Source organism: Terrapene carolina, unplaced genomic scaffold (assembly GCF_002925995.2).
Source record: "Terrapene carolina triunguis isolate 2854851 unplaced genomic scaffold, T_m_triunguis-2.0 Scaffold67, whole genome shotgun sequence".
NCBI lineage: Eukaryota > Metazoa > Chordata > Testudines > Emydidae > Terrapene > Terrapene triunguis.
In genome coordinates, this window is record NW_020664418.1 from 34,315,054 (window position 1) to 34,325,170 (window position 10,117).

The window sequence follows — 10,117 nt, forward strand, 5'->3', positions numbered from 1 at the left end:
GCAAAGTGAGAACTAACCGACATCAGAGGGGTGCTGAAAATTCGTGTTTGTAAACCATTATTAATAAGCAAAAACAAATCTGCAGACTGAGGTATGGAGGCTGAAATTAGTGCTTTCAGGACTATTTGGACTCTGATCCCTCTGTGGTCACCTTGGGATCTTCCTGGAACAAATTAGAGCCCTGGAGGGGCGGGGGTACAAACATCTATTCAGTTTGAGCAGGATTCACCCCTTGAGTCAAACATGTTTGACCTTCCATGGCTATCCCCATATACAGCTCAGCAATCAAAAAGTGCATCACTGAGATAGACAGTAACTTTGCTATTTATGGAGGGGCCTGAGCTTTGCAGATATCAAAATCAGGAGAGATGGGCCAGCACTAATGGCACAGCCTTGGTAAAAAAAAAAAATGCAGCATTAAGTAGCACTTTCTTATAAACAGCATAAGAAGGAGAGGTCATGGAATCAGCAGAGATCACCATCTTAGAGACCTCACATATTTCCACTGCAACTTTATATAATACACTATACTCAGTGGGCATAATTGAGATATGACTAGGCCTCTGTCAAACAGACCCCATTCCCAAGATGCAAACCTTTTGAAAAAAACACGAGGGAAGGCTACATTGTTGTGATCAGGGAGTCTCTCCAAAATATCCACCTTGCACCCTGACAGTGGAAATATTTTCCAGCAGAGGGCAGCCTCCAGATTTAGGGGGCTCTTAATAAGAATCACTGGTCAGGTTCCCCCTGCAGGAAGTCACCCTCACATATCATGAAGTGTTCATTCTGCAGGAGCAGTGTCACAGAATCATCCTTCCCCCAAACAAACTTGAGCATGGGGACAAAGGACTGGAAGGGATGCTTAGAAGTTGGACTGAGCTGAGAATCAGGGAGAGCAGGAGTGGCTGTGTGTGTGTGAAAGGAAGCCAGAATGCAAGACTGACTGGGCAATGTATTCCTGTCTGAGGCAGGCAGGCACTGAAAGGACACCAGATAATGGATTAAGGACCACGGACAAATCTCTTATGGTGACCAAACAGGCTTAATAGCTAAGGAGGGACTTTTATGGCAGGAAGGCCACTGAGCTCTCCAGGTTGCTTAGACAGCATGGCAGAAATGAAACAGCAGAAAATGGAGGGAAAACCTGATACTGAAGAACGGGAAAGGGCGAAACCAACTACAGCTTGAGGGAAAGTTCAGCAGTTGTTACTGCAGAAATAGAGGGTTTGGATTCCTAGTACCTACAGAAGCATGAAGGTGGGCTAGAGAAAGCATGAATGCTAGATCCTTAGTACTACCTGAGAATTGCCCACAAAGAGAATGCTTGGTTTCCCAAGACCCTGCACTCACTGTTTGTGGGAGGAAGGGAAGAGAGGAGAGTTTTTTGTACCACACCAAGTCCCTGAGGAGCTAATAAGGTTCACATATCTGGCATTGCCAGGTGATTGATGGGCTGCAACAGAGCTTCAATTATAAAATATTTTGCAATCATATCATTTTTCATGCTAGGAACTCAATGTGCTTTACCAACATGGATTTACCCTCACAGCAGCCCTGTGATATAGGTACATATCAGCCACTCTTAATGAAAGAACCTGTCCGGTAGGGATCAAGATTCAAGGAAGAAATGCCTGTAGGTATCCAAGAGACGGAGGTATTAACTTCCTGTGGACTGGGAGCCTGCAACATTTATAATCTCCTCTAATTTCTAAAAGAAGACAGAGTGGCAAAGGTGAGAGAAGACCAATTTGCATAATCCTTACAGGTAACAAATAGGGCCCTGAATCCCAGGACCCAGTGTTTACATTTTGTTACAGGAAAAAGGGAGCACAGAAATTAATTAGACAAGGCTGTCAATCCTGTGGAGGATGGAGGCAGCCAGAACGTCTGAGCCTCAACCACGTAAGAACTGAATACACCTGCCAAAGGAAGGAACATGAACACTGGGGTCCTGACTACAGGAGAGAGAACAGAGATTGTTCAAAGGGTATCCACCTTGTTCCCCTGGTTGCTTGGAAGTGTGCAGCACAAGTAGCAGGTCCAGAAATAAATGCTTTTCTTTCTAGACTCTGCATCCACACCTCCCTTCTTATCCTTATTTCTTCTTTATGAGGCCTTGTCCACATCAGAAAATTATACAGGTTTTACTTAAGTCAGTTTTTAAACTAATAAGGGCACGTCTTCACTACCCGCCAGATCGGCGGGTAGCGATCGATCTATCGGGGATCGATTTATCGCGTTTAGTGTAGACGCGATAAAATCGATCCCCGATGGCTCTGCCGTCGACTCCAGAAATCCACCATGGCGAGAGGCGGAAGCGGAGTCGACGGGGGAGCAGCAGCAGCCAACTTGCCACCATCCTCACAGCCAGGTAAGTCGACCTAAAATACGCAACTTCAGCTACGCTATTCACGTAGCTGAAGTTGTGTATCTTAGGTCGACACCCCCCCGTAGTGTAGATCTAGCCTAATTTAGTTAAACCAATGTAACCCCGTGTGTGGACCCTCTTATTTAAGTTTAAGAGTGGCTTGTTTCATTTATTTTAATCTGATTCCTAAGTGGTTTAAGTTAAACTGAAATAACTGGATGAACCCAAAATAAATCTGGATTAAACCAAAATAAGAGTTTTTGCACAGCCCTTTGCACCTATTTAACTACATACTTTTAAAAATCACACCTTAAGTTAAACCAATACAACTCTCTCATGCTGACAAGCCCTAAGACTCGCTAGTAGGGAAAAAAAGAGAAAAAGAAACGAAACAGAAGATTGAGCAAGGCTCTCAGTATGAAGAAGGTAAAATCATTAATGGGAAATAGAGTAGGGAGCCTGGCAATTTATACTGTTTGTGACAGACAATTGTTTTACTTCCTTGCTTCCCAGTTGCTGCCGCTAACCTTAAAGGTAGGATGGGAGTAGAGGAGAAGTAGGTCATCTGCCTTTTTGATGATTCTTTATTCAAAGTGAACTATATTAGATGCAAACTAAATACTGAAATTATTTGTTCAGAAAATACACTGTTTCCTTTGTCATTTTCAATTTTGAGTAGTCGGATCACATTATCTAACCCCACATATGTAACACTTGGATATTCTGCACTGGCGAAAGCTTATTTTCACATCCCTACATTCTATATTATGTTTCCAAGTACCTGATTTTTATTTTTTTTAATACTGGCACTCTACAACAAATTTTATAAAGACCATCATATACCGAAATAGTCCAGCTTCATAATATCAGTTGTATAAAAGGATTACAAAGCACACATACAAAAAAGGCAAGGCTAGATAGACAATACTTCAGTGGTAGATGCAATCTAAAATTAAAGAACTATTGCAGATAGAGTATCTCTACAGACTTCCAGCATCTGGATTATTATATCTGTGTGCAAAAGTATTCAATGTACTCTTCACTTACATTATTTAAATGACCAAAATCCCCTTGATTATAGCTTTATTAAGAATTAGAAATCTAATTTGTAATATGTGAAATGAATGTTGTGACATGGTCACTCTATTCCGTCCTGTTGGAATACATTAATTTCACACTTCAGTAGCCTTTGCCAGATTAAAAAAAGAGCCAATACCATCAATGTATCAGACATAAACAGAAATTCTTGCCCAAATTCTATTTGCATGGGATTTCAGAATAACTTTAGAGCAGGCTATTCCCTAACAGTTCTTTAAAAAAAAAAATAGCCCCTGAAGGTTGTTATGGAGACAAAAGCAGAGTTAGACTGAATTCTGGACCAGTGTTGCTGTTTATGTCACCGCCTGTAGTTAAGTAAGCTTGCTTCTTATTCTCATGGTCCTGGAATCCCAAGCATTCTCTTGCTTTACTCAGAATGTGTTTAGAGCTGCTGAATAATCAAATACAAGTTACAATGTGTTTCTGCTATGCCTTTCTTCTTGTCATTCTAAAAGGGCAATTTGGTTTCTAATATGTCATGAGATCGGAACGTATACTTCAAAGAAAAGGGTTTTGCTTTCATGCTACCTCAGCCCTGGATGTCTCTTGAACAGAAACTCGCATTTGTACAAAACCATCCCCAGCGGTTCTGTGAAATGAACTAATGTTTTTTAGATTAACTTCTCTGAAATCACTTCAGTGGATGTTCACAGCAGTTATTAAGTTATATAGATAATTAGAGGACCCAGACCTATATGTGAAACAATAACCTATCCCTATTGCTGTATATCTGGTCTGGAAGAGAGTGGTTTTTTCCCCCAAAGATGTAAAGATTAACTTAATTATATGAATTTAAACACTAGGGCTGAGGAAAAAGATGCTCTTGTTAAATGAGACAAGTTCTCATCAGCTGTTGTACGATTTATTTGAAGTACAAGAGCTGAGACTCACTGCAATTTTGCAGCAGATTATGTGCTGTATGTGCACATACATTTACAGAGGTCACACAAGTATAAAATCAGTTGGTTTCTTTCTGTGAATTAGGCTTTATTGATTTGTTCCTAAGGATCTTAATATTTACTTGGAGGGATTCGCTACACTTGACTGTAGCTCAACTCAGACACATTTTACCCAACTGATTTACACACGGCAGGAGCCCCCTCTAATCTTAACTCCACTCCACTCAACAAAAGAAATAAAAATGCATGTTGCTAGGAGTATTGAGAGTCAGGACTAGAAAATATTTGTTTTCTGTTTCTATGGTTGCAACAGCCCTTAAGAAAGATATAAATTTCCCTGCAACAACTAACTGCATAATCATATAAGGTAGATCTAGTTCCAGATTCCTGAGACAGAATCCTCCACCTCTTCACAAACCCAGAGCAGCCATATAAATCATTTCTCTTCTCAACAGAATTCAGTGAGCAGCACAACTGGTTTGAAAAAACACAGCAAATTTTCAGCCTGTATGTACAGAAACAATGTCAACAAGTGGAACATTCTAGTCAAATTTTGTAAAATATACATTTGGGATCAACAAAACACCAAACATTCAGACCCTAGATTACAAAAATCTGTTGCCGTCTAGTTGTCAACTCCCAGTTTAGACAGTCCTTGTCGGAAGTCATGTAGTTCATCTATCTTCCCATCTAGTACGTCTAAAAAATTCTTTAATTCAGTTTTAAGGCTGTTCTGTCTCTGTTTGCTCTCTTCAACATCTGTCCTTAATGTTCTGACTTTCTCCTCCAGGTCTCTGTTCTTTTTCTCAGCAGCCTTAAAAAAAAGAATAGAAAAGAAAAAATAACATGAATCTCAGAGAAGATGGATGATGTTACAATGTTACGCAGACTTTAAAATGTTTTGGTTTGACTTCCTTTTAGTCTGCCTAAGACAGACACCTCTGGAAGCAATTTTGACATGATAGGGCTATTTTTTTAAATCTGACTAATGCAGGGAAGGATACAGATTAAGTGGAAAAGATGCTTTGCATTAGATTTTGTCATTTGGTTGATATCTTTAAATTCAGCTGGATTTAAATTGTGCACTGTGCATACACTGCGACAGTTGCAAAATTAGTCTCTGTGCCACAAAATTATCTATGGTGGTTTAGCTTTGAAAAATAAGCTTTTACAAAACATTGCCTGAGAAATAATGTCGCCTTATTAGGTTCTGCTGGATTTCTTTTAAACTCCTTGGCTGAATATTTAAGCATATAGTCAGTGAATATTTTGGATGAATACTAAAGCATATAGTCAGTGAAAACAACTTAATGCTCTTCCACACTGCAGTTTGCTCTACTAATGTATTCTTTCTTTTAGAAACCCATGTTCATAGAACCATAGAATATCAGGGATGGAAGGGACCTCAAGAGGTCATCTAGTCCAACCCCCTGCTCAAAGCAGGACCAACCCCCAACTAAATCATCCAGCCAGGGCTTTGTCAAGCCTGACCTTAAAAACCTCTAAGGAAGGAGATTCCACCACCTCACTAGGTAACCCATTCCAGTGCTTCACCACCCTCCTAGTGAAAAAGTTTTTCCTAATATCCAACCTAAACCTCCCCCACTGCAACTTGAGACCATTACTCCTTGTTCTGTCATCTGGTACCACTGCGAACAGTCTAGATCCATCGTCTTTGGAACCCCCTTTCAGGTAGTTGAAAGCAGCTATCAACCCCCACCCCACTCTTCTCTTCTGCAGACTAAATAATCCCAGTTCCCTCAGCCTCTCCTCATAAGTCATGTGCTCCAGCCCCCCTAATCATTTTTGTTGCCCTCCGCTGGACTCTTTCCAATTTTTCCACATTCTTCTTGTAGTGTGGGGCCCCAAACTGGACACAATACTCCAGATGAGGCCTCACCAATGTCGAATAGAGGGGAATGATCACGTCCCTCGATCTGCTGGCAATGCCCCTACTTATACAGCCCAAAATGCCATTAGCCTTCTTGGCAACAAGGGCACACTGTTGACTCACATCCAGCTTCATAACCTCTAGGTCCTTTTCTGCAGAACTGATGCCTAGCCATTCAGTCCATAGTCTGTAGCAGTGCAAGAGATTCTTCCATCCTCAGTGCAGGACTCTGCACTTGTCCTTGTTGAACTTCATCAGATTTCTTTTCGCCCAATCCTCTGATTTGTCTAGGTCCCTCTGTATCCCATCCCTACCCTCCAGCGTATCTACAACTCCTCCCAGTGTAGTGTCATCTGCAAACTTGCTGAGGGTGCAGTCCATGCCATCCTCCAGATCATTAGTGAAGATATTGAACAAAATAGGCCCTGGGACCGACCCTTGGGGCACTCTGCTCGATACCGGCTGCCAACTAGACATGAAGCCATTGATCACTACCTGTTGAGCCCGACGACCTAGCCAGCTTTCTATCCACCTTATAGTCCATTCATCCAGCCCACATTTCTTTAACTTGCCAGCAAGAATACTGTGGGAGACCGTATCAAAAGCTTTGCTAAAGTCAAGGAATAACACGTCCACTGCTTTCCCCTCAGCCACAGAGCCAGTTATCTTGTCATAGAAGGCAATTAGGTTAGTAGGCATGACTTGTCCTTGGTGAATCCATGCTGATTGTTCCTGATCACTTTCCTCTCCTCTAAGTGCTTCAGAATTGATTCCTTGAGGACCTGCTCCATGATTTTTCCAGGGACTGAGGTGAGGCTGACTGACGTGTAGTTCCCCAGATTCTCCTCCATCCCTTTTTTAAAGATGGGCACTACATTAGCCTTTTTCCAGTCATCCGGGACCTCCCCCGATCGCCACGCAATCACATCCGCCAACTCCTTTAGCATCCTCGGATGCAGCGCATCCGGCCCCATGGACTTGTGCTCGTCCAGCTTTTCTAAATAGTCCTGAACCACTTCTTTCTCCAAAGAGGGCTGGTCACCTCCTCCCCATGCTGTGCTGCCCAGTGCAGTAGTCTAGGAGCTGACCTTGTTCGTGAAGACAGAGGCAAAAATATCATTGAGTACATTAGCTTTTTCCACATCCTCTGTCACTAGGTTGCCTCCCTCATTCAGTAAGGGGCCCACACTTTCCTTGACCTTCTTCTTGTTGCTAACATACCTGAAGAAACCCTTCTTGTTACTCTTAACATCTCTTGCTAGCTGCAACTCCAAGTGTCATTTGGCCTTCCTGATTTCACTCCTGCATGCCTGAGCAATATTTTTATACTCCTCCCTGGTCATTTGTCCAATCTTCCACTTCTTGTAAGCTTCTTTTTTGTGTTTAAGATCAGCAAGGATTTCACTGTTAAGCCAAGCTGGTCGCCTGCCATATTTACTATTCTGTCTACACATCGGGATGGTTTGTTCCTGCAACCTCAATAAGGATTCTTTAAAATACAGCCAGTTCTCCTGGACTCCTTTCCCACTTATGTTATTCTCCCAGGGGATCCTGCCCATCAGTTCCCTGAGGGAGTCAAAGTCTGCTTTTCTGAAGTCCAGGGTCCGTATTCTGCTGCTCTCCTTTCTTCCTTGTGTCAAGATCCTGAACTCGACCACCTCATGGTCACTGCCTCCCAGATTCCCATTCACTTTTGCTTCCCCTACTTTTGCTTCCCTGTTTGAGCAGCAGGTCAAGAAGAGCTCTGCCCCTATTTGATTCCTTCAGCACTTGCACCAGGAAATTGTCCCCTACACTTTCCAAAAACTTCCTGGATTGTCTGTGCACCGCTGTATTGCTCACCCAGCAGATATCAGGGTGACTGAGGTTTCCCATGAGAACCAGGACCGGTGATCTAGTAACTTCTGTTAGTTGCTGGAAGAAAGCCTCGTTCTCTTATTTCATTAGCTTTCCTTCTGCTTTCCCTCATTTCAGGACAATGTAAATATCTAAACTTAAGTCTTCTTAAAACTTTAAATAATAAGCTTTACCAGGTAGAAATGGCCTATGTTAATATCTTATTCCCACAGCACACATTTCCCTCCCACCTCTTCAATAGTCTTTCAACTATTTTCACCTAGATGACCTTGTTTCATTTATTCTTTTTTCATGTGTTATGTTTATTGTGGTTTAAGCTTGTGAAAGTGCCAGACTGACAGTCCCAGAGTCCAAAGACCTTTATTTATACTAGGGTGACCAGACAGCAAGTGTGAAAAATTGGGATGGGGGAGGGGGGTAATAGGAGCCTATATAAGAAAAAGACCCAAAAATCGGGACTGACCCTATAAAATCAGGACATCTGGTCACCCTAATTTATACCCAGAAGAGATATAGCACAAGCAGGGAACAGCTCCCAACAAACACCTTACCAAGGTGCCTCAACGATAAGTAATCATTTCCAAGTGAGAGGGTGGTTCAGTTTCCATGCCCTTGCAGTTCTTGATTTTGCTGCTCAGGCTGCTAATTATGATGGTGACTTGGACTCAAATGAAAGCACTCACTTATATAGCACAGGCAAAAACAACCATCAACTTGCAATGCCTTCTTGGTCACTACTAGCCTATACCAAACCCATAGCAGTTACCTAGATGCTTCCTATCTCAAATACTGGAACTATAAAGTGCTTCTGGTTCTTACTTTTTCTGGTATATTTACCCCTTAGCCATTGTTCCCTTTGTTGTGAGCTCTGCTAAGCTTGCCTCCATCACAACTTAACTGACACCAAGAGGGATGAGTATCCTTCCATAAAAGTAAAACCTATTTAAGAAAGGCCAAAACACAAAAGTCTCAGCTGAAGTACTAGTTCAGTGAATAAGCCATTTCTCCAGTATAATATTCACGACTACAACAGATTTGATTTTTTTGACATTCCTCTGCATTCTGTACAGGGCTGAGCACTGAGGGTGACTGGTGAATCAAAAATTAGTATCACTGAACTAACTACAAAGTGAGATTTCACTATTAAAAATATTTCTACACGCTTTGTTCAAACAATAACAAAACTGATCTCCTCTTTCACTCTTTGCTTATCCATATTTACAGGGTGTCAAATGTTGAAAAATAATTCACTGCTGAAAACATGGCCACAGGCTTTTTAGTTTTACTGTCTCAATTATTCATAAAATCTGGACATAGTATGTTTAACCAGGGAACCATACCACTGTCTCTAAGCTCTGCAAAGAAGCTGGAGGCGTTGAAGAATATGGAGAGATGGGAAGAGGGAGAAACTCTTTAGCCAAATCAGTTCTAAACAGAGTCTTTTACTCACCCCTCCCGTTAGATCAGGGGTCTCTAACTCCCGGCACGCGGGCCATCTGCAGCTCGAGAACCTCCCCAATGTGGCCCATCGGGCTCCAGCAGTTTTGGGGCTGGGTCTCTCCCTTGCCCCCACCTGCAGCCCCCGGGCGCTTCCCCCCCCACCCCGCACATCCCCCGGGCGATTTACAATGGCCTGGGGCCCTGCTCACCACCGGCAGCACAGGGGAGCTGAGCGGCATCTGCCTGCTCATCTCCCTGCGGCCCCGGGGCAGGGCTGTGCCTCCCCACATTGCCCCCGCCCCGAGCGCCGCTGCGGCCAATGGGAAGCTGTGGGGGCGGTGCGTGGGGGCAGCAGCACGCGGAGGCCCCCCGGCCTGCCCCACCTCACCTTGGAGCCCCAGGTATGTGCCGCATCCCTGACCCCCTCCCAGAGCCTGCACCCCCACCCCCTCCCGCCCCCAAACTCTCTCCCAGAGCCTGCACCCCCTCCCCCTTCCCACACACTCCCTTCTGCCCCCAAACTCCCTCCCCAAGCCTGCACCCCCTCTCCACATACCCCCC

The 10,117-nt window shown here is 43.4% G+C and overlaps 1 protein-coding gene across 1 annotated transcript in view; it reads right to left on the minus strand.

Moving 5' to 3' along the window:
- Positions 1-3,147: 3,147 nt before the first annotated feature.
- HOMER2 (homer scaffold protein 2) overlaps positions 3,148-10,117 on the minus strand; it is a 63,872-nt gene continuing 56,902 nt past the window's right edge. The window contains exon 8 of the mRNA XM_026648552.1: positions 3,148-5,182. Within this exon, the coding sequence (XP_026504337.1) occupies positions 4,994-5,182 (189 nt within the window). The 3' untranslated portion in view covers positions 3,148-4,993. The remainder of the gene's footprint in view (positions 5,183-10,117) is intronic.